The sequence below is a fragment of the Oncorhynchus gorbuscha genome, linkage group LG19, assembly GCF_021184085.1.
Source record: "Oncorhynchus gorbuscha isolate QuinsamMale2020 ecotype Even-year linkage group LG19, OgorEven_v1.0, whole genome shotgun sequence".
NCBI classification, from domain to species: Eukaryota; Metazoa; Chordata; class Actinopteri; order Salmoniformes; family Salmonidae; genus Oncorhynchus; species Oncorhynchus gorbuscha.
This window is the reverse complement of record NC_060191.1, coordinates 45,482,553-45,506,230: the sequence shown is the minus strand read 5'-3', so window position 1 is coordinate 45,506,230 and position 23,678 is coordinate 45,482,553. Positions and strand designations below refer to the sequence as shown.

General features: G+C 43.5%; 3 protein-coding genes across 3 annotated transcripts; all 3 read right to left on the bottom strand.

Annotated features, from left to right (window-relative positions):
- Positions 1-3,237: 3,237 nt before the first annotated feature.
- Positions 3,238-4,815, bottom strand: LOC124006427 (olfactory receptor 56A5-like). The gene is made up of 2 exons (XM_046316437.1): positions 4,747-4,815; positions 3,238-4,637 (listed from the first exon to the last, which is right to left on the bottom strand). The coding sequence occupies exon 2, from the start codon at positions 4,630-4,632 to the stop codon at positions 3,613-3,615; it is 1,020 nt and encodes a 339-aa protein (XP_046172393.1). The 5' UTR covers positions 4,633-4,637; positions 4,747-4,815; the 3' UTR covers positions 3,238-3,612.
- A 14,986-nt stretch (positions 4,816-19,801) lies between these two features.
- LOC124004904 (olfactory receptor 52E4-like) lies at positions 19,802-21,004 on the bottom strand. The gene is made up of 2 exons (XM_046313724.1): positions 20,936-21,004; positions 19,802-20,826 (listed from the first exon to the last, which is right to left on the bottom strand). The coding sequence occupies exon 2, from the start codon at positions 20,819-20,821 to the stop codon at positions 19,802-19,804; it is 1,020 nt and encodes a 339-aa protein (XP_046169680.1). The 5' UTR covers positions 20,822-20,826; positions 20,936-21,004.
- A 1,018-nt stretch (positions 21,005-22,022) lies between these two features.
- LOC124004903 (olfactory receptor 11A1-like) lies at positions 22,023-22,955 on the bottom strand. The gene has a single exon (XM_046313723.1). The coding sequence runs from the start codon at positions 22,953-22,955 to the stop codon at positions 22,023-22,025; it is 933 nt and encodes a 310-aa protein (XP_046169679.1).
- Positions 22,956-23,678: the final 723 nt, after the last annotated feature.

The window sequence follows — 23,678 nt, the reverse complement described above, 5'->3', positions numbered from 1 at the left end:
GGTGGTGCGCATGGTGTCCCCGGTGCGTGTGCATAGCCCGGTGCGGTACATTCCAGCTCCTCTTATCGGCCGGGCTCGAGTGGGCATCGAGCCAGGTGCCATGAAGCCGGCTCTATGCATCTGGTCTCCAGTGCGTCTCCTCGGGCCGGCGTACATGGCACCAGCCTTACGCATGGTGTCCCTGGTTCGCCAGCACTGGCCTGGCTACGGGGAGCATTCAACCAGGTAAGGTTGGGCAGGCTCGGTGCTCAAGAGCTCCAGTGCGCCTGCACGGTCCGGTCTATCCGGTGCCACCTCCATGCACCAGCCCTCCAGTGGCAGCCCCCCGCACCGGGCTGTCTCTCCGTCTTCTCCCTACAGGTGCTCCCGCCTGTCCAGCGCTTTCAGAGCCTTCCTCCTGCTCAGCGCTTTCAGAGTCTCCCGTCTGTCCTGAGCCGCCAGAGCCTCCTGTCTGTCCTGAGCCGCCAGAGTCACACGTCTGTCCTGAGCCACCAGAGCCACCAGTCTGTCCTAAGTCGCCAGAGCCGCCAGTCTGTCCTGAGCTGCCAGAGCCGCCAGTCTGTCCTCAGCCATCAGCCAGCCAGGAGCCGCCAGAGCTGTCAGCCAGCCAGGAGCCGCCAGAGCCGTCAGCCAGCCAGGAGCCTCCAGAGCCGTCAGCCAGCCAGGAGCTTCCAGAGCCGTCAGCCAGCCAGGAGCTGCCAGAGCCATCAGCCAGCCAGGAGCTGCCAGAGCCGTCCTTCACTCCGGAGCTGCCGGAGTCTCCCGCCTGTCCGGCGTCTCCCGCCTGTCTGGCGCTGCCGGAATTCTCCGTCCATTCGGGACCCATGTCTAGGGTCCCCAGTCGGAGGTCGGCGGCGAGGGTCGCCGCTCGTAAGAGGCCACGGGGGTGGTTGAGGAGGCGGACAAAAACTGTGGTGAAGTGGGGTCCACGTCCCACGCCAGAGCCGCCACCGCTGACAGACGCCCACCCAGACCCTCCCCTATAGGTTCAGGTTTTGCAGCCGGAGTCCGCACCTTTGGGGGGGGTACTGTCACGTTCTGACCATAGGTACTGTTATTTTATTCTTTGTTTTAGTGTGGTCATAGCGTGAGTTGGGGTGGGCAGTCTGTTTGTTTTTCTATGTTGGTTTTTGTGTTCGGCCTAGTATGGTTCTCAATCAGAGGCAGGTGTCGTTACTTGTCTCTGATTGAGAATCATACTTAGGTAGCCTGGGTTTCACTTTTGGTTTGTGGGTGTTTGTTTCCGTGTGAGTGTTTAGGCCACACGGTACTGTTTCGTTTTTTTTTTTGTTCACATCGTTTATTGTTTTGTATTTTTGTGTTCAGTTCGTTTTGAATAAATCATCATGAACACTTATTACGCTGCGCTTTGGTCGGATCCATCTTCCACCTCTGAATGCCGTTACAACTACAGACTCCCTGGTTCGAATCCAGGCTGTATCACAACCGGCTGTGATTGGGAGTCCCATAGGGAAGTGCACATTTGGCACAGCATCGTCCGGGTTTGGCCGGTGTAGGCCGTCATTGTAAATAAGAATTTGTTCTGAAGTGAAAATAGATGTTTTAGGCCTACTGTATATATCCTGTACTTATATTTCACTTAAGAAGACAATGCCAGTTATGTGGATAATTGTTATCTTAGGCCTACTACTGATTCAAGTTCATTTCCACCTATTGTTGAAGCATTAACTTTAACATTGATCTTGTGTCTAATCCTCTGACTGATAAAAAGTCATGTTTGTCTTTGGGGAGATTTACTCAAACATCAAGCCACCGTAAAACACTGCCTTCCTCTCTCATAGGCCTGAATGTTCATTTTTCCCATTGACCTAACTGCACGATTGAGGCAAAAAATTGCAAAGATCCAAATGTATTTTTCAAGTTAGAATTCTATGCATACTCCCTTGATCAAAGCATCCGTACATACACAATACTAAGCACTTCATATGTGGCACAGTAAGGCCCAATCAATATAATGATCATAAACAAGCCTATTTAAGTTAGAATTGAATGATGAACTTTTCCCAAAACAGGGAATTAGCTTTCCTATGTCCTCCTCACTGTTTGCACTCGAGACATGTGTACCACCTATGCTTCACTATTTTATAATATGCCCACCAATTTTCAATCCTATTATATATGGTGAGAGGCTGGCCAAAATAAGACATGCTTGTAAAAACATACTAGATCTGAACCCTGAAATTTGAATCTTCATGATTGCTTCATTGTGCCATTGAATTTAGTGGCTATTTGCTTATAGTTGTAATCACTGACCCTACACATGGCAATGGACTTTCACAGTTGCTCAAAGACTATTAAATGTTTGCATCAGGTTGCATTGTATTTAACCTTTACATGTCTCTTGCCATATCATCTTCATATTCAGCACAAAGGCAGTAATTCAATCAATTTCAGATGAAGTAGAATCACACTGTGGTTCACTTAGAATGTTACACTGTACCAGAGGTGTTCTCCATGTTAACACTGACACACCCCACAAACTTTTCCTCTCAGGGACATTATCATGGAATATTGGTGTGAAACAACACCTGTGCTTAAATTACAGTGTGTGCATATCTTGAAGAATTAGGCAGAAACAGACTGGCCAGGCAGTTAGGGCAAATGCCAGATGGGCTGGACAATCTTTAGCTCAGTGGCCGGTATAAAAAGTTTGAAAGCATAGAGATAGAGAACTCGTGTGGCCAAAATTCACTAGAGTAGTAACTGGGTGGGACTTCATATGGGTTAAGGAAGGATCACATAATTCCATGAAGGTCACCATGAGGGATCAGCCAATGAATCATACTTGTGGGCAAACTGCAGGTGGCAGTAAATCACCAACTTTACACCTGTTCAAACAACACTCTCCGAGTGGCATTATGCAACCTTTCAGATTGTTTGCCAACTCATAGAAGTAGTAGAAGAAGAAAATTGACAACTTCAAAATGTAGATGGCCTCAATGGCGCTGCCCGTACTCTCACCGACATCCTATTGTGACAGATACGCTGACATCTATGTTTGTAACACAAACTGAGGTGTCTTTAGATTAAGTGTATTTGAGTGGGGAATTGGGCTGAACTTCCTCATTTTACATGAAGCTATTTAAAAAATGCATTTTAATTATTTACAATTACATGAACAATAACTGATGCAAAAATAGTTGTATTTATTTTAGGATGACGAAATTAATAAACTATTTGATCAAGAAAATGCATACATCCCTTTTTTTTACCGGAAATTATTTGTTTATTTTACTTTCTAATTCACATTTCTTCAAAATATCAAAAGGATCTACTAGATCCGTCATGTCTGGAAGAATACTTTACTGCCCATTTGTGGAAACAGAACTTATTGCATCCTTACATCCTTTTTCTCTTTCTCCAACCCCCCTGAAACACACATACATGCCCACTGACATGCTAAAGTGGAAGGATCAGCGACACAGCACCATCCCTTATTTGACTTTCCTATAGTAAAATAGGCTTAACAAAATGCATAATAATTCACAAAAAAAATGCAATAAAAAGGAGAAACAAGAGATTAGGTTGATGATAAAAACATCCAGTTCTGGCGGCTCACATTCTGTCATAAGTTCTTGTGATACCTGGGATTCAAACCGGCAACCCTTGCCCTGCTGCTGTACCATCTAAAGTCATAATTGGTACCAGTTTACGTTCAGATTTTACATGAGGAAAATCAAGAGAGTTAGAAAAGATTCTTGATCTTATAATTTTTGTAATACATGTTCTGATCTCCTTGGTCCTAATACCATATATGATAGGGTGTACCAGTGGTGGGAAAAGAATGGACTGTACTGCTATTAATACATTAACCTCCTTGCTAACTGTGCTGTGCCTGTTGTAAATAACAGAAAAAATGATGGCTGTTGAGAAGTTGATGAAAGTGATCAAGTGGGGAGCACATGTATTAAAAGCCTTAGTTCGTGACTCCTTTGAGACTTTCAAGCAAACAAGTAATATTTTGATGTATGAGAGCACAACTAACACAAAAGGTGAAACCACTAGACTTGCTATCATACATATACCATACAGGTTACTCAGTGCACTTTCAACACAAGAGAGTTTAACAACTGATAGGTTATCACAAAAAAGCTTGTTGATATTGTAGCTGCACACAGGGAGCCTAGAAGTGATAAATATTTGAAAAGCAAGCATAGTTATGGGAATAAAATATACCAATGCTACCAACATCTTCACTTTAGAAGGGGTCATAATGCTATGATATTGCAATGGCTTACAAATTGAGACATACCTGTCATATGCCATCACTGCTAGAATAACGTAAGCACACGTTGCATATACACTGCTGAAAAACACCTGCAATAAACAACCTTTGTGAGAGATGTCCTTTATGTCATTAACAAGATTGTCCATGATCTTCGGACAGACGGATAAACACCCAATCAGTCCATTCACCGCCAAGTTGAAGAGAAATATGTACATGGGCTTGTGTAAGTGTGATTCTAAGTAGATGACAAGCATGAGACTGATGTTGGCAAATATTGTAATGAAGAAAAGCAAAAATGTGAAGAAAAAAGCTGCGTAGTTGAGTGGGCCTGGAGGTCCATACGCAGTGAAAAATACAGTGCTATGCAACACAGTTTGGTTCATATTTCCTGAGGAAAAGACAATTATAATCAGAAGTTATCAGACATCATTTTACATATAATAAAATGCAGTACTAAAATAAACGTTTAGAAAATGTGCAAATGTCAAAATAGTTACCATCAGGTTAATACACTAGAGTTGGTGTGAATGAATTTGATGAAGATGAGAACATTCTAAAATGAACAGTCTTCCAAGTAAGATGTTGGCTGGCGTGATACATTTGAGCCTTTTTTATACCTTCACCATATCATAATTGACATGAGTATTTTTAGTATTTTCCAAATTAAAGCAATGTCTTCGAGAGATGTCACCCAATGGCATTAATTAAGGATGTATTTGTATCACTTCGTTTGAGATCAGGGAGGTGTTTGTGTTTGTTTGACTGTATTCCAATTATTTTGGTTCACTTAAATGGGCAATCTTACATTTTCAAACTTTTAAAAGAATCATATACACCCATTGATTCTTGAAAAATGTAACTTATGAATGCCTCATGGGCTGAGTCAACTGTCTTACCCCATAAGAACCCAAAATATAAGCTTGTTTCACTCCATTGTTTATAAACAATATAACTGAAAACAAACACTGTATAGCCTCAAAACATGGTTAAAACTATGATTTTGATATCATGGATGGTCAGTCCTTTTGCTTCTATGAATTTGGACGATATATACCACCGCCAACAACAGGTTGACTTTATTAGGGGTCTTAATGGTGTGGTACTGCAAGGGCTTACAAATAGAGTCAAACCGGTCACAGGCCATCACTGTTAGAATCAGATATGAATAGACTCTACTGAAAGAGATTGGATTAAACAGTCAAGCGAGATATCTTGGATTCCCACGAGGAGGTATCTGATGATCTTTGGACAGACTGAAGAACTTTCAATTACAGCCAAGTGGAACAAAAACATTTAGACTTGTTTCAATGGAGCTGACCATGAGAAACAGGAGTCACGTTCTGACCTTAGTTCTTTTGTTATGTCTTTGTTTTAGGTTGGTCAGGGCGTGAGTTGGGATGGGTTGTCTATGTTCGTTTTTCTATGTTGTGTTTTGCGTTTGGCCTGATATGGTTCTCAATCAGAGGCAGGTGTCGTTAGTTGTCTCTGATTGAGGATCATACTTTGGTAGCCTTTTCCCACCTGTGTTTGGTGGGTGATTGTTTTCTGTCTTTGTGTATGTCACCAGACAGGACGGTTTCGTTTCGTGTCATTCTCTTTGTTATTTTTGTTTTAGTGTTCTGTGTTTAATAAATTCATCATGAACACGTACCATGCTGCACATTGGTCCTCCGATCCTTCATACTCCTCAGACAAGGACGACGAACGATACAACAGGTTAAGAGACAAAGTTTAGACATACAGTGGGGCAAAAAAGTATTTAGTCAGCCACCAATTGTGCAAGTTCTCCCACTTAAAAATATGAGAGGCCTATAATGTTCATCATAGGTAGACTTCAACTATGACAGACAAAATGAGGGAAAAAAATCCAGAAAATCACATTGTAGGATTTTTAATGAATTTATTTGCAAATGATGGTCGAAAATAAGTATTTGGTCACTTACACACAAGCAAGATTACTGGCTCTCACAGACCTGTAACTTCTTCTGTAACTTCTTCTTTAAGAGGCTCCTGTGTCCTCCACTCGTTACCTGTATTAATGGCACCTGTTTGAACTTGTTATCAGTATAAAATATACCTGTCCACAACCTCAAACAGTCACACCCCAAACTCCACTATGGCCAAGACCAAAGAGCTGTCAAAGGACACCAGAAACAAAATTGTAGACCTTCACCAGGCTAGGAAGACTGAATCTGCAATAGGTAAGCAGCTTGGTTTGAAGAAATCAACTGTGGGAGCAATTATTAGGCAATGGAAGACATACAAGACCACTGATAATCTCCCTCGATCTGGGCCTCCACGCAAGATCTCACCCCGTGGGGTCAAAATGATAACAAGGACGGCGAGCAAAAATCCAAGAACCACACGGGGGACCTAGTGAATGACCTGCAGAGAGCTGGGACCAAAGTAACAAAGTCTACCATCAGTAACACACTACGCCGCCAGGGACTCAAATCCTGCAGTGCCAGACGTGTCCCCTGCTTAAGCCAGTACATGTCCAGGCCCGTCTGAAGTTTGCTAGAGAGCATTTGGATGATCCAGAAGAAGTTTGGGAGAATGTCATATGGTCAGATGATACCAAAATATAACTTTCTGGTAAAAACTCAACTCGTCGTGTTTGGAGGACAAAGAATGCTGAGTTGCATCCAAAGAACACCATACCTACTGTGAAGCATGGAGGTGGAAACATCATGCTTTGGGGCTGTTTTTCTGCAAAGGGACCAGGATGACTGATCCGTGTAAAGGAAAGAATGAATGGGGCCATGTATCGTGAGATTTTGAGTGAAAACCTCTTTCCATCAGCAAGGGCATTGAAGATGAAATGTGGCTGGGTGTGTGAAAACCTTGTGAAGACTTACAGAAAACGTTTGACCTCTGTCATTGCCCACAAAGGGTATATAACAAAGTATTGAGAAACTTTTGTTATTGACCAAATACTTATTTTCCGCCATGATTTGCAAATAAATTCATAAAAAATCCTACAATGTGATTTTCTGGATTTTTTTTCTTCTGATTTTGTCTGTCATAGTTGAAGTGTACCTATGTTGAAAATTACAGGCCTCTCTCATCTTTTTAAGTGGTATAACTTGCACAATTGGTGGCTGACTAAATACTTTTTTGCCCCACTGTACATCAAACAGAAATATACAGTTGAAGTCTGAATTTTACATACACCTTAACCAAATACATTTAAACTCAGTTTTTCACAATTCCTGACATTTAATCATAGTAAAAGATTCCCTGTGAGTTCGAATCACCACTTTATTTCAAGAATGTGAAATGTTAGAAGTAGAGAGAATTATTTATTTCAGCTTTTATTTCTTTCATCACATTCCCAGTGGGTCAGAAGTTTGCATACACTCAATTAGTATTTGGCCCATTCCTCCTGACAGAGCTGGTGTAATTGAGTTGGGTATGTAGGCCTCCTTGCTCGCACACGCTTTTTCAGTTCTGCCCTCAAATTTTCTATAGGCTTGAGGTCAGGGCTTTGTGATGGCCACTCTAATACCTTGACTTTGTTGTCCTTAAGCCATTTTGCCACAACTTTGGAAGTATGCTTAGGGACATTGTCCATTTGGAAGACCCATTTGGGACCATGCTTTAACTTCCTGACTGATGTCTTGAGATGTTGCTTCAAACATAATCACAGTAACGTACTTAAATTGTTATCCAAAAATCATACGATATTGAGATAAAAATGGCTGCATTTGACCTTTAAGTGAAAATAGCTGTTCATAGGCCTACTGTATATATCCTGCTCTTATACAGTCGGGAGAACAGGTATTTGATACACTGCCGATTTTGCAGGTTTTTCTACTTACAAAGCATGTAGAGGTCTGTAATTTTTATCATAGGTACACTTCAACTGTGAGAGACGGAATCTTTAAAAAAAATCGGGAAAATCAATTGTATGATTTTTAAGTAATTAATTTGCATTTTATTGCATGACATAAGTATTTGATCACCAACCAACCAGTAAGAATTCCGGCTCTTACAGACCTTTTAGTTTTTCTTTAAGAAGCCCTCCTGTTCTCCACTCATTACCTGTATTAACTACACCTGTTTGAAAGACACCTCTCCACACACTCAATCAAACAGACTCCAACCTCTCCACAATGGCCAAGACCAGAGAGCTGTGTAAGGACATCAGGGATAAAATTGTAGACCTGCACAAGGCTGGGATGGGCTACAGGACAATAGGCAAGCAGCTTGGTGAGAACAACTGTTGGCGCAACAACTGTTGGCGCAATTATTAGAAAATGGAAGAAGTTCAAGATGAGGACGGACAATCACCCTCGGTCTGGGGCTCCATGCAACATCTCACCTCGTGGGGCATCAATGATCATGAGGAAGGTGAGGGATCAGCCCAGAACTACATGGCAGGACCTGGTCAATGACCTGAAGAAAGCTGGGACCACAGTCTCAAAGAAATTGATTGTTGAAGCACTAACTTTTATATCGATCTTGTGTCTAATCATATCCCTGATAAACAGGCATGTTTGTATCTCAAAACAAATCAAATTACACTTGTCACATCTGCCGAATACAACAGGTGTAGACCTTACAGTGAAATGCTCACTTGTAAGCCCTTAACCAACAATGGTTTAAGAAGTTAAGAAAAATAAGCGATAAGTAAAAAATATAAAATAAAAGTAACAAATAATTCAACAGTAAAAGCAGTAAAGTAACAATAGCGAGGATATATACTGTGGGTACCGGTACAGAGTCAATGTGCGGGGCACTGGTTAGTCGAGGTAAAATGTACATGTAGATATAGTTAAAGTGATTATGCATAGATAATAAACAGAGAGTAGCAGCAGCGTACAAGAGAGGTCTGGGTAGCCCTTTGATTAGCTGTTCAGGAGTATTATGGCTTGGAGGTAGAAGCAGTGAAGAAGCCTTTTGAACCTAGACTTGGCGCTCCGGTACCACTTGCCGTGCGGTAGCAGAGAGAACAGTCTATGACTAGGGTGGCTGGAGTCTTTGAAAATTTCCTCTGACACCGCCTGGTATAGATGTCCTGGATGGCAGGAAGCTTGGCCCCAGTGATGTACACTACCCTCTGTAGTGCCTTGCGGTCTGAGGCCAAGCAGTTGCCATACCAGGCAGTGATGCAACCAGTCAGGATGCTCTCGATGGTGCAGCTGTAGAACCTTTTGAGGATCTGAGAACCCATGCAAATCTTTTCAGTCTCCTGAGGGGGAATAGGTTTTGTCGTGCCTTCTTCATGACTGTCTTGGTGTGCTTGGACCATGTTTGTTTGTTGGTGATGTGGACACCTAGGAACCTGAAGCTCTCAACCTTCTCCACTACAGCCCTGTCGATGAGAATGGGGGCATCCTCGGTCCTCCTTTTCTCATTGTCCACAATCATCTCCTTTGTCTTGATCACGTTGAGGGAGAGGTTGTTGTCCTGGCGGCAGGTCTCTGACCTCCTCCCTATAGACTGTCTCGTTGTTGTCAGTGATCAGGCCTACCACTGCTGTGTCATCAGCAAACTTAATGATGGTGTTGGAGTCGTGCCTGACCAGTCATGAGTGAACAGGGAGTACAGGAGGGGCCTGAGCACGCACCCCTGTGGGGTCCCTGTGTTGAGGATCAGAGTGTCGGATGTGTTGTTACCTACCCTTACTACCTGGGGGCAGCCCGTCAGGAAGTCCAGGAAGTCCAGGATCCAGTTGCATAGGGAGGTGTTTCGTCCCAGGGTCCTTAGCTTAGTGATGAGCTTTGAGGGCAATATGGTGTTGAACGCTGATTTGTAGTCAATGAATAGCATTGTTCCTTTTCGTCCAGGTGAGAAAGGGCAGTGTGAACTGCAATAGAGATTGCATCATCTGTGGATCTGTTAGGGCGGTAGGCAAATTGAAGTGGGTCCAGGGTTTCTAGGATAATGGTGTTGATGTGAAACATGACCAGCCTTTCAAAGCATTTCATGGCTACAGACGTGAGTTCTACGGGTCGCCAGTCATTTAGGCTGGTTACCTTAGTGTTCTTGGGCACAGGGACTATGGTTGTCTGCTTGAAACATGTTGGTATTGTTGGGCCCAGGGACTATGGTGGTCTGCTTGAAACATGTTGTTATTACAGACTCAGACAAGGAGAGGTTGAAAATGTCAGTGAAGACACTTGCCAGTTGGTCAGCGCATGCTCAGAGTACACGTCCTGGTAGTTTGTCTTGTGAATGTTGACCTGTTTAAAGATCTTACTCACATCGGCTGTGGAGAGCGTGATCACCCATTCATCTGGAACAGCTGATGCTCTCATGCATGTTTCAGTGTTACTTTCCTCGAAGCGAGCATAGAAGTAACTTAGCAGGCTCTTAACTTGGCAGGCTCGTGTCACTGGGCCGCTCTCAGCTGTGCTTTCCTTTGTAGTCTGTAATTGTTTGCAAGCCCTACCACATCCGATGAGCATCGGAGCCGGTGTAGTATGATTCGTTCTTGGTCCTGTATTGATGCTTTGCCTGTTTGATGGTTTGTCGGAGGGCATATTGGAATTTATTATACGTTTCCAGATTAGAGTCCTGCTCCTTGAAAGCTGCAGCTCTACGCGAATGTTGCCTGTTGCCAATACATGGCTTATGGTTGGGGTATGTACGTACAGTCACTGTGGGGATGACGTCATCGATGCACTTATTGATGAAGCCAGTGACTGATGTGGTGTACACCTCAATTCCATCGGAAGAATCTTGATGCATTGATGAATACACCATTCTAGCAAAACTGTCCTTTAGCTTAGCATATTCTTCATCTGACCACTTTTTTATTGACCGGGTCACTGGTACTTCCTCATTTACATTTTTGCATGTAAACAGGAATTAGGAGGATAGAATTATGGTCATATTTGCCAAATGGAGGGCGAGGGAGAGCTTTGTACGTGTCTCTTTGTTTGGAGTAAAGGTGGTCTAGAGTTTTTCCCTCTGGTTGCACATTTCACATGCTAGTAGAAATTTGGTAAAAAGGATTTAAGTTTCCCTGCATTAAAGTCCCCGGACAGTAGGGGCGCCACCTGTGGGTGAGTGTTTTCCTGTTTCCTTATGGCGGTATACAGCTCATTGACTGCGATCTTAGTGCCAGCATCTGTCTGTGGTGGTATGTGGACAGCTACGAAAATACAGATGAAAACTCTCTAGGTAGATAGTGTGGTCTACAGCTTATGACATACTTTACCTCAGGTGAGCAAAACCTTGAGACTTCCTTATCCTGCACCAGCTGTTGTTTACAAATATACATAGACCACCACCCCTTGTCTTACCATAGGTTTCTGTTCTATCCTGCCGATATAGTGTAAAACCTGCCAGCTCTATGTTCTTCATGTCGTCGTTCAGCCACGACTTGGTAAAACATATGATATTACAGTTTTTGTTGGACTCATTAAAGGAAAAAGCTTCTTCCAGTAGTAATCGCTGTTCTGAGGTCCAGAAGTTATTTTCGTTCATAAGAGACGGTAGCAGCAACATTATGTACAAAATAAGTTACAAACAACGGCAAAAAATGAATCAAATAACCCAGTTGGTTAGGAGCACGTAAAACGTCAACCATCCTCTCCAGCGCCATTCTGCTAATATCTGGGGAGATATTTAAGAATAAAGCAGAAACAGGTGGACCATGTAGTTAGGGCAAATTCCAGACTGGCTGGTCCTTCCTTAGCTCAGTTACCGGTCTAAGAATTTTGTAACCATAGAGGTAGATAGAGGACTCTCGTGCCCAAAAGCCAATTTTAGCATGGGCTGCGCCATTGAGGACTTTCACCATTTTTAAGTAGTAATTCCATACAGGTCACCAGGGGGGATTAGCCAATTAATTATTCCTAGGAGCCAACCTTGGCTTTATTCACAGTGGCAGTATGTACCATTCCAGTTTGTTTGTCAGATCGTAGAAGTAGTAGAAAAAAAATTACTATTTCAAAATGGAGATGGCCTTAATGAAGCTTCCAGTGCTCTCACAGATACCATAATGGGACAGATACACTGATGCAATGTCTATCTGAGTCCATGTTTGTTACACAAACTGAGGTTTGGGTGAAGTGTAATTGAGTGGGGAATTGGGCTGATCTTTGTCATTGTACATGAAGCTCCAAAATGAATTGGAATTATTTTAATTCATATATACAATAAGTAATGCAAAGATGTATTCATTGTAGCATGATTAAATTAATAAACAGCTTTTTTATCATGTGAATGGATTCATCCCTTTTATTGTACAGGAAATTGTGTGTATTGTACTAGGACAAGAAACAAAATCCTTATATCAAAAGGATCTACTTGTAACGGCAGATCTCCTCTTCCTCTGAAGAGGAGTAAGGATCGGACTAAGATGCAGCATGGTAAGTGTCCATAATGGTTTTTAATAAAGACAAATGAACACTTGAACAAAAACAATAAAGTGAAATCCACAACAACCGAAACAGTACCATGTGGCGACAAACACACACATGGAAACAAACACCCACAAACCAACAGTGAAACCCAGGCTACCTAAATATGATTCTCAATCAGAGACAACTAACGAAACCTGCCTCTGATTGAGAACCATACTAGGCCGAAACAGAAACCAAACATAGAAAAACAAACATAGACTGCCCACCCCAACTCATGCCCTGACCATACTAAATAAAGACGGAAATAAAGGTCAGAACGTGACACTACTAGATCCGTCATGTCTGGAAGAATACTTTACTGCCCATTTGTGGAAACAGAATTTATTAGATCCTTACATCCTTTTTCTCTTTCTCCAACCCCCCTGAAACTAAACTAAAAGAAAAGACAAACTAAAAGAAAAGACAAACTAAAAGAAAACCCACACCACCTTTAGGTTAGGGAGTGAAAGTAAACATGGAGCAAACCAAACACACCACTAGGAGCATTGTCTCTGCCAGCACAGGTGAAACTAATGAGGAGACAGGTGCAACACATCCTGGCCAACAAGGACGACTCCAATCAGTGCACATCCACACCCAAAAACCAACATCGAAATCAAAAACCAAAGCCTGTAACAATTACCATGCTTACTTGAGCACTATTATCCCAATATTAATCGGGATACGCAAGTATTCTGTTTTTGAGTTGATCCATATAGACATATGCTGTTTATAATTACCCGAAACAAGTTGTATCCCGGTTATGAGAAACCCAGATAATATGCCTGGGATATACGGATCTAAGATGTGATATTGTGGCATGTTGTAAGGGTTTTCCTCCTCTTCGTCTGAAGAGTGTCGCAAGGATCGGACCAAGATGCAGCGTGGTAAGTGTCCATAATGTATTTAATGAAGACAAAAATGAACACTTCAATTTACAAAAACAACAAATGTGAAAACCGAAAACCGAAAACAGTACCATGTGGTGAAAAGCACAGCCACGGAAACAATCATCCACAAACAAACAGTGATTGAGAATCATACTTAGGTAGCCTGGGTTTCAGAGACAACTAACGACACCTGCCTCTGATTGAGAACCATACTAAGCCGAACACAGAAAACCAACCTAGAAACACAAAACATGGAATGCCCACCCAACTCACGTCCTGGCCAATCCAAATAACACAAATAATAGGGTCAGAATATGACAGTACCCCCTCCCAAGGTGCGGACTCCGGACGCAAAACCTGAACCTATAGGGGAGGGTCTGGGTGGCCATCTGTCCTCGGTGGCGGCTCTGGTGCTGGACGTGGACCCCACTCCATCATTGTCTTTGTCCACCTCCTTAGCGTCCTTTGAGTGGCGACCCTCGCCGCCGACCTTGGCCTAGGAACCCTAACAAGGGACCCCACTGGACTGAGGGGCAGCTCGGGACTGAGGTAGTTCAGGACTGAGGGATAGCTCAGGACTGAAGGGTAGCTCATGACCGAGGGGTAGCTCAGGCCTGAGGGGTAGCTCAGGAGAGGAGCCAGCAATAGGAGGGAACACGGCTAGCAAGGAAGCCCGAGAGGCAGCCCCAAAAATGTCTTGGGGGGAAGCACACGGGGAGTGTGGCTAAGGCAGGTAGGAGCCCTGCGCCAACTCTCCGTGCTTACCGGAGAGTAAGAGGGACCGGGCAGGCACCGTGTTATGCGGTGGTGCGCATGGTGTCCCCGGTGCGTGTGCATAGCCCGGTGCGGTACATTCCAGCTCCTCTTATCGGCCGGGCTCGAGTGGGCATCGAGCCAGGTGCCATGAAGCCGGCTCTATGCATCTGGTCTCCAGTGCGTCTCCTCGGGCCGGCGTACATGGCACCAGCCTTACGCATGGTGTCCCTGGTTCGCCAGCACTGGCCTGGCTACGGGGAGCATTCAACCAGGTAAGGTTGGGCAGGCTCGGTGCTCAAGAGCTCCAGTGCGCCTGCACGGTCCGGTCTATCCGGTGCCACCTCCATGCACCAGCCCTCCAGTGGCAGCCCCCGCACCGGGCTGTCTCTCCGTCTTCTCCCTACAGGTGCTCCCGCCTGTCCAGCGCTTTCAGAGCCTTCCTCCTGCTCAGCGCTTTCAGAGTCTCCCGTCTGTCCTGAGCCGCCAGAGCCTCCTGTCTGTCCTGAGCCGCCAGAGTCACACGTCTGTCCTGAGCCACCAGAGCCACCAGTCTGTCCTAAGTCGCCAGAGCCACCAGTCTGTCCTGAGCTGCCAGAGCCGCCAGTCTGTCCTCAGCCATCAGCCAGCCAGGAGCCGCCAGAGCTGTCAGCCAGCCAGGAGCCGCCAGAGCCGTCAGCCAGCCAGGAGCCTCCAGAGCCGTCAGCCAGCCAGGAGCTTCCAGAGCCGTCAGCCAGCCAGGAGCTGCCAGAGCCGTCAGCCAGCCAGGAGCTGCCAGAGCCGTCCTTCACTCCGGAGCTGCCGGAGTCTCCCGCCTGTCCGGCGTCTCCCGCCTGTCTGGCGCTGCCGGAATTCTCCGTCCATTCGGGACCCATGGCTAGGGTCCCCAGTCGGAGGTCGGCGGCGAGGGTCGCCGCTCGTAAGAGGCCACGGGGGTGGTTGAGGAGGCGGACAAAAACTGTGGTGAAGTGGGGTCCACGTCCCACGCCAGAGCCGCCACCGCTGACAGACGCCCACCCAGACCCTCCCCTATAGGTTCAGGTTTTGCAGCCGGAGTCCGCACCTTTGGGGGGGACTATGTTGGTTTTTGTGTTCGGCCTAGTATGGTTCTCAATCAGAGGCAGGTGTCGTTACTTGTCTCTGATTGAGAATCATACTTAGGTAGCCTGGGTTTCACTTTTGGTTTGTGGGTGTTTGTTTCCGTGTGAGTGTTTGGGCCACACGGTACTGTTTCGTTTTTTTTTTTTGTTCACATCGTTTATTGTTTTGTATTTTTGTGTTCAGTTCGTTTTGAATAAATCATCATGAACACTTATTACGCTGCGCTTTGGTCCGATCCATCTTCCACCTCTGAATGCCGTTACAACTACAGACTCCCTGGTTCGAATCCAGGCTGTATCAGAACCGGCTGTGATTGGGAGTCCCATAGGGAAGTGCACATTTGGCACAGCATCGTCCGGGTTTGGCCGGTGTAGGCCGTCATTGTAAATAAGAATTTGTTCTGAAGTGAAAATAGATGTTTTAGGCCTACTGTATATATCCTGTACTTATATTTCACTTAAGAAGACAATGCCAGTTATGTGGATAATTGTTATCTTAGGCCTACTACTGATTCAAGTTCATTTCCACCTATTGTTGAAGCATTAACTTTAACATTGATCTTGTGTCTAATCCTCTGACTGATAAAAAGTCATGTTTGTCTTTGGGGAGATTTACTCAAACATCAAGCCACCGTAAAACACTGCCTTCCTCTCTCATAGGCCTGAATGTTCATTTTTCCCATTGACATAACTGCACGATTGAGGCAAAAAATTGCGAAGATCCAAATGTATTTTTCAAGTTAGAATTCTATGCATACTCCCTTGATCAAAGCATCCGTCCATACACAATACTAAGCACTTCATATGTGGCACAGTAAGGCCCAATCAATATAATGATCATAAACAAGCCTATTTAAGTTAGAATTGAATGATGAACTTTTCCCAAAACAGGGGAATTAGCTTTCCTATGTCCTCCTCACTGTTTGCACTCATTTACATTACATTTAAGTCATTTAGCAGACGCTCTTATCCAGAGCGACTTACAAATTGGTGCATTCACCTTATGACATCCAGTGGGACAGTCACTTAACAATAGTTCATCTAAAACTTAGGGGGGGGGAGGGATTACTTATCCTATCCTAGGTATTCCTTAAAGAGGTGGGGTTTCAGGTGTCTCCGGAAGGTGGTGATTGACTCCGCTGTCCTGGCGTCGTGAGGGAGTTTGTTCCACCATTGGGGGCCAGGGCAGCGAACAGTTTTGACTGGGCTGAGCGGGAGCTGTACTTCCTCAGTGGTAGGGAGGCGAGCAGGCCAGAGGTGGATGAACGCAGTGCCCTTGTTTGGGTGTAGGGCCTGATCAGAGCCTGGAGGTACTGAGGTGCCGTTCCCCTCGCAGCTCCGTAGGCAAGCACCATGGTCTTGTAGCGGATGCGAGCTTCAACTGGAAGCCAGTGGAGAGAACGGAGGAGCGGGGTGACGTGAGAGAACTTGGGAAGGTTGAACACCAGACGGGCTGCGGCGTTCTGGATGAGTTGAAGGGTTTTAATGGCACAGGCAGGGAGCCCAGCCAACAGTGAGTTGCAGTAATCCAGACGGGAGATGACAAGTGTCTGGATTAGGACCTGCGCCGCTTCCTGTGTGAGGCAGGGTCGTACTCTGCGGATGTTGTAGAGCATGAACCTACAGGAACGGGCCACCGCCTTGATGTTGGTTGAGAACGACAGGGTGTTGTCCAGGATCACGCCAAGGTTCTTGGCGCTCTGGGAGGAGGACACAATGGAGTTGTCCACCGTGATGGCGAGATCATGGAACGGGCAGTCCTTCCCCGGGAGGAAGAGCAGCTCCGTCTTGCCGAGGTTCAGCTTGAGGTGGTGATCCGTCATCCACACTGATATGTCTGCCAGACATGCAGAGATGCGATTCGCCACCTGGTCATCAGAAGGGGGAAAGGAGAAGATTAATTGTGTGTCGTCTGCATAGCAATGATAAGAGAGACCATGTGAGGTTATGACAGAGCCAAGTGACTTGGTGTATAGCGAGAATAGGAGAGGGCCAAGAACAGAGCCCTGGGGGACACCAGTGGTGAGAGCGCGTGGTGAGGAGACAGATTCTCGCCACGCCACCTGGTAGGAGCGACCTGTCAGGTAGGACGCAATCAAGCGTGGGCCGCGCCGGAGATGCCCAACTCGGAGAGGGTGGAGAGGAGGATCTGATGGTTCACAGTATCGAAGGCAGCCGATAGATCTAGAAGGATGAGAGCAGAGGAGAGAGAGTTAGCTTTAGCAGTGCGGAGCGCCTCCGTGATAAAGAGGAGAGCAGTCTCAGTTGAATGACTAGTCTTGAAACCTGACTGATTTGGATCAAGAAGGTCATTCAGAGAGAGATAGCGGGAGAGCTGGCCAAGGACGGCACGTTCAAGAGTTTTGGAGAGAAAAGAAAGAAGGGATACTGGTCTGTAATTGTTGACATCGGAGGGATTGAGTGTAGGTTTTTTCAGAAGGGGTGCAACTCTCGCTCTCTTGAAGACGGAAGGGACGTAGCCAGCGGTCAGGGATGAGTTGATGAGCGAGGTGAGGTAAGGGATAAGGTCTCCGGAAATGGTCAGGAGAAGAGAGGAGGGGATAGGGTCAAGCGGGCACGTTGTTGGGCGGCCGGCCGTCACAAGACGCGAGATTTCATCTGGAGAGAGAGGGAGAAAGAGGTCAGAGCACAGGGTAGGGCAGTGTGAGCAGAACCAGCGGTGTCGTTTGACTTAGCAAACGAGGATCGGATGTCGTCGACCTTCTTTTCAAAATGGTTGACGAAGTCATCTGCAGAGAGGGAGGAGGGGGGGGAGGGGGCGGAGGATTCAGGAGGGAGGAGAAGGTGGCAAAGAGCTTCCTAGGGTTAGAGGCAGATGCTTGGAATTTAGCGTGGTAGAAAGTGGCTTTAGCAGCAGAGACAGAGGAGGAAAATGTAGAGAGGAGGGAGTGAAAGGATGCCAGGTCCGCAGGGAGGCGAGTTTTCCTCCATTTCCGCTCGGCTGCCCGGAGCCCACTCGAGACATGTGTACCACCTATGCTTCACTATTTTATAATATGCCCACCAATTTTCAATCCTATTATATATGGTGAGAGGCTGGCCAAAATAAGACATGCTTGTAAAAACATACTAGATCTGAACCCTGAAATTTGAATCTTCATGATTGCTTCATTGTGCCATTGAATTTAGTGGCTATTTGCTTATAGTTGTAATCACTGACCCTACACATGGCAATGGACTTTCACAGTTGCTCAAAGACTATTAAATGTTTGCATCAGGTTGCATTGTATTTAACCTTTACATGTCTCTTGCCATATCATCTTCATATTCAGCACAAAGGCAGTAATTCAATCAATTTCAGATGAAGTAGAATCACACTGTGGTTCACTTAGAATGTTACACTGTACCAGAGGTGTTCTCCATGTTAACACTGACACACCCCACAAACCTTTCCTCTCAGGGACATTATCATGGAATATTGGTGTGAAACAACACCTGTGCTTAAATTACAGTGTGTGCATATCTTGAAGAATTAGGCAGAAGCAGACTGGCCAGGCAGTTAGGGCAAATGCCAGATGGGCTGGACAATCTTTAGCTCAGTGGCCGGTATAAAAAGTTTGAAAGCATAGAGATAGAGAACTCGTGTGGCCAAAAGTCACTAGAGTAGTAACTGGGTGGGACTTCATATGGGTTAAGGAAGGATCACATAATTCCATGAAGGTCACCATGAGGGATCAGCCAATGAATCATACTTGTGGGCAAACTGCAGGTGGCAGTAAATCACCAACTTTACACCTGTTCAAACAACACTCTCCGAGTGGCATTATGCAACCTTTCAGATTGTTTGCCAACTCATAGAAGTAGTAGAAGAAGAAAATTGACAACTTCACCGACGTCCTATTGTGACAGATACGCTGACATCTATGTTTGTAACACAAACTGAGGTGTCTTTAGATTAAGTGTATTTGAGTGGGGAATTGGGCTGAACTTCCTCATTTTACATGAAGCTATTTAAAAAATGCATTTGAATTATTTTCAATTACATAAACAATAAATGATGCAAAAATAGTTGTATTTATTTTAGGATGACGAAATTAATAAACTATTTGATCAAGAAAATGCATACATCCCTTTTTTTACCGGAAATGATTTGTTTATTTTACTTTCTAATTCACATTTCTCCAAAATAGCAAAAGTATCTACTAGATCCGTCATGTCTGGAAGAATACTTTACTGCCCATTTGTGGAAACAGAACTTATTGCATCCTTACATCCTTTTTCTCTTTCTCCAACCCCCCTGAAACACACATACATGCCCACTGACATGCTAAAGTGGAAGGATCAGCGACACAGCACCATCCCTTATTTGACTTTCCTATAGTAAAATAGGCTTAACAAAATGCATAATAATTCACAAAAAAATGCAATACAAAGGAGAAACAAGCGATTAGGTTGATGATAAAAACATCCAGTTCTTGTGATACCTGGGATTCAAACCGGCAACCCTTGCCCTGCTGCTGTACCATCTAAAGTCATAATTGGTACCAGTTTACGTTCAGATTTTAGATTAGGAAAATCAAGAGAGTTAGGAAAGATTCTTGTTCTTATAATTTTTGTAATACATGTTCTGATCTCCTTGGTCCTAATACCATATATGATAGGGTGTACCAGTGGTGGGAAAAGAATGAACTGTACTGATATTAATACATTAACATCCTTGCTAACTGTGCTGTGCCTGTTGTAAATAACAGAAAAAATGATGGCTGTTGAGAAGTTGATGAAAGTGATCAAGTGGGGAGCACATGTATTAAAAGCCTTAGTTCGTGACTCCTTTGAGACTTTCAAGCAAACAAGTAATATTTTGACATATGAAAGCACATTTAACACAAAAGGTAAAACCACTAGACTTGCTATCATACATATACCATACAGGTTACTCAGTGCACTTTCAACACAGGAGAGTTTAACAACTGCTAAGTTATCACAAAAAAGCTTGTTGATATTGTAGCTGCACACAGGCAGCCTAGAAGTGATAAATATTTGAAAAGCAACCATAGTTATGGGAATAAAATATACCAATGCTACCAACATCTTCACTTTAGAAGGGGTCATAATGCTATGATATTGCAATGGCTTACAAATTGAGACATACCTGTCATATGCCATCACTGCTAGAATAACGTAAGCACACGTTGCATATACACTGCTGAAAAACACCTGCAATAAACAACCTTTGTGAGAGATGTCCTTTATGTCATTAACAAGATTGTCCATGATCTTCGGACAGACGGATAAACACCCAATCAGTCCATTCACCGCCAAGTTGAAGAGAAATATGTACATGGGCTTGTGTAAGTGTGATTCTAAGTAGATGACAAGCATGAGACTGATGTTGGCAAATATTGTAATGAAGAAAAGCAAAAATGTGAAGAAAAAAGCTGCGTAGTTGAGTGGGCCTGGAGGTCCATACGCAGTGAAAAATACAGTGCTATGCAACACAGTTTGGTTCATATTTCCTGAGGAAAAGACAATTATAATCAGAAGTTATCAGACATCATTTTACATATAATAAAATGCAGTACTAAAATAAACGTTTAGAAAATGTGCAAATGTCAAAATAGTTACCATCAGGTTAATACACTAGAGTTGGTGTGAATGAATTTGATGAAGATGAGAACATTCTAAAATGAACAGTCTTCCAAGTAAGATGTTGGCTGGCGTGATACATTTGAGCCTGTTTTATACCTTCACCATATCATAATTGACATGAGTATTTTTAGTATTTTCCAAATTAAAGCAATGTCTTCGAGAGATGTCACCCAATGGCATTAATTAAGGATGTATTTGTATCACTTCGTTTGAGATCAGGGAGGTGTTTGTGTTTGTTTGACTGTATTCCAATTATTTTGGTTCACTTAAATGGGCAATCTTACATTTTCAAACTTTTAAAAGAATCATATACACCCATTGATTCTTGAAAAATGTAACTTATGAATGCCTCATGGGCTGAGTCAACTGTCTTACCCCATAAGAACCCAAAATATAAGCTTGTTTCACTCCATTGTTTATAAACAATATAACTGAAAACAAACACTGTATAGCCTCAAAACATGGTTAAAACTATGATTTTGATATCATGGATGGTCAGTCCTTTTGCTTCTATGAATTTGGACGATATATACCACCGCCAACAACAGGTTGACTTTATTAGGGGTCTTAATGGTGTGGTACTGCAAGGGCTTACAAATAGAGTCAAACCGGTCACAGGCCATCACTGTTAGAATCAGATATGAATAGACTCTACTGAAAGAGATTGGATTAAACAGTCAAGCGAGATATCTTGGATTCCCACGAGGAGGTATCTGATGATCTTTGGACAGACTGAAGAACTTTCAATTACAGCCAAGTGGAACAAAAACATTTAGACTTGTTTCAATGGAGCTGACCATGAGAAACAGGAGTCACGTTCTGACCTTAGTTCTTTTGTTATGTCTTTGTTTTAGGTTGGTCGGGGCGTGAGTTGGGATGGGTTGTCTATGTTCGTTTTTCTATGTTGTGTTTTGCGTTTGGCCTGATATGGTTCTCAATCAGAGGCAGGTGTCGTTAGTTGTCTCTGATTGAGAATCATACTTAGGTAGCCTTTTCCCACCTGTGTTTGGTGGGTGATTGTTTTCTGTCTTTGTGTAAAATGTTATAAAAAATTACAACCAGGTTATGTTTTAGTGTGACGGCCTAGTAACTTCTTACAAGCCTGCCTGATATTAACCATCCTAATGCCATACATAATAGGATTGAAAAGTGGTGGACATATTAGAAAATAAACTAATAAAATAGTGCGAAGTATAGGTGGAAGATCTTTAGTTTCATATCTGCCTTGTAGAATCACAAATAAACAGCCAAAGGAGAAGTTCAGCATAGAGGCTATATGTGGTGTACAGGTGTTAAATGCTTTCTGTTTCGTCTCTTTAGAAGATTTTAAACAAATTTGTAGAACTCTTACATATGAGTATATGGTAGGAAATATAGTACAAGAAAAAGAAAGCACAGTGCCAACAAGACCCCATATGTTATTCAGTGTAGTATTTGAACAGGCAAGCTTGACTACTGAGTAGTTGTCGCAATACAGTCTGTCTAGAATGTTACCACAAAATTGCAGTCGCAAACTCAGGGAGATAACGATGGCATTGAGGAAAAAAGAATACACCCAGGGCAGTAGAATTAAGCCACAAATGGTTTTAGGTGTCATAATATTGTTATAATGTAGAGGATAACAAATAGAGATGTACCTGTCATAGGACATAACTGATAAATTACTAAATTCTGTTATAGCATATGTGTACAACACATAAATCTGGAGATAACAATAAAGAAGGGAAATATCATGTGTGTCAGACAGCAAGTAAAACATGAGAGCAGGAAACAAACCAGTGCTCCCATACAACTGATTAACAAACAAAGCACATAGAAACAGATACATGGGTTCCTGAAGGGTTCTTTCAATGCAGATAACTCCAATAAGTAAAGCATTGGCAAGAATGATGACAAAATATAATAAAGTTACTACAGCAAAGTAGCAATACTTCAATTGTCCGATATCACCGTATGCAGCAAGCCTAAAGACCTCGTAGTGAGTAGAGTTTTCCATGGTCCTGGGAGTTGGTAAAAATGTGCTGTCAATGTTTGAAGAAGAGGAGCAAAACCTCTATAGTACTGTAACTTCATTATAAGTTAAAACAATGAAATCACAAAGACCAGACGACCTAAATTGATAACCTTGACCTGTTCATGTTACCTTGATAAATTTTACCATTGCTGTTCTCACCAATATAGATGGCTTTTCATTCTCCGGATAACATAATTCATAACCTAAATCAAACAATATTATATTTTGTATCCTACACTTATTATTTATTGCATTAAAATGCTAAATATATTGATAAAATTGATGTAACGTTTAGACTGACCATTTCTAAACCATGATGAACTCCTGAAACTCAGCTCCTCACTTGATTCTTATACTTGTGGGATGAAAAAAAAGTGCCTGCCTCGGTGTCATATGCAAATAGTCCCCAATACCTGGGGCAAATTTGATATTCTCGGTCAAGGAAATTAATTCTTAAATAAAGAGAGAAGTTTGGTAGGATAATGCAGCACATCAGAAGAAGACACATCTTTAAACTTATTTTATTGAACCGGCTGTGTTAGTAGAATCTAATCCTGTTAAAACAATATATGTGTTGGGACCCTCAAGCCTGGCAGTCTACACTAATCAGGGAAAACAGAGAATCACTCCAGACCATGATTTCTAGTTATGGTCTAAGACCTAGGCCCGGAGCTTTCCTGCTCAGGTAAATGTTTGTCATTCTGG

Coding starts and splice junctions, on each gene's coding strand:
- LOC124004904 (XM_046313724.1), bottom strand. CDS start 20,821: ATGAACCAAACTGTGTTGCATAGCACTGTATTTTTCACTGCGTATGGA.
- LOC124004903 (XM_046313723.1), bottom strand. CDS start 22,955: ATGGAAAACTCTACTCACTACGAGGTCTTTAGGCTTGCTGCATACGGT.
- LOC124006427 (XM_046316437.1), bottom strand. CDS start 4,632: ATGAACCAAACTGTGTTGCATAGCACTGTATTTTTCACTGCGTATGGA.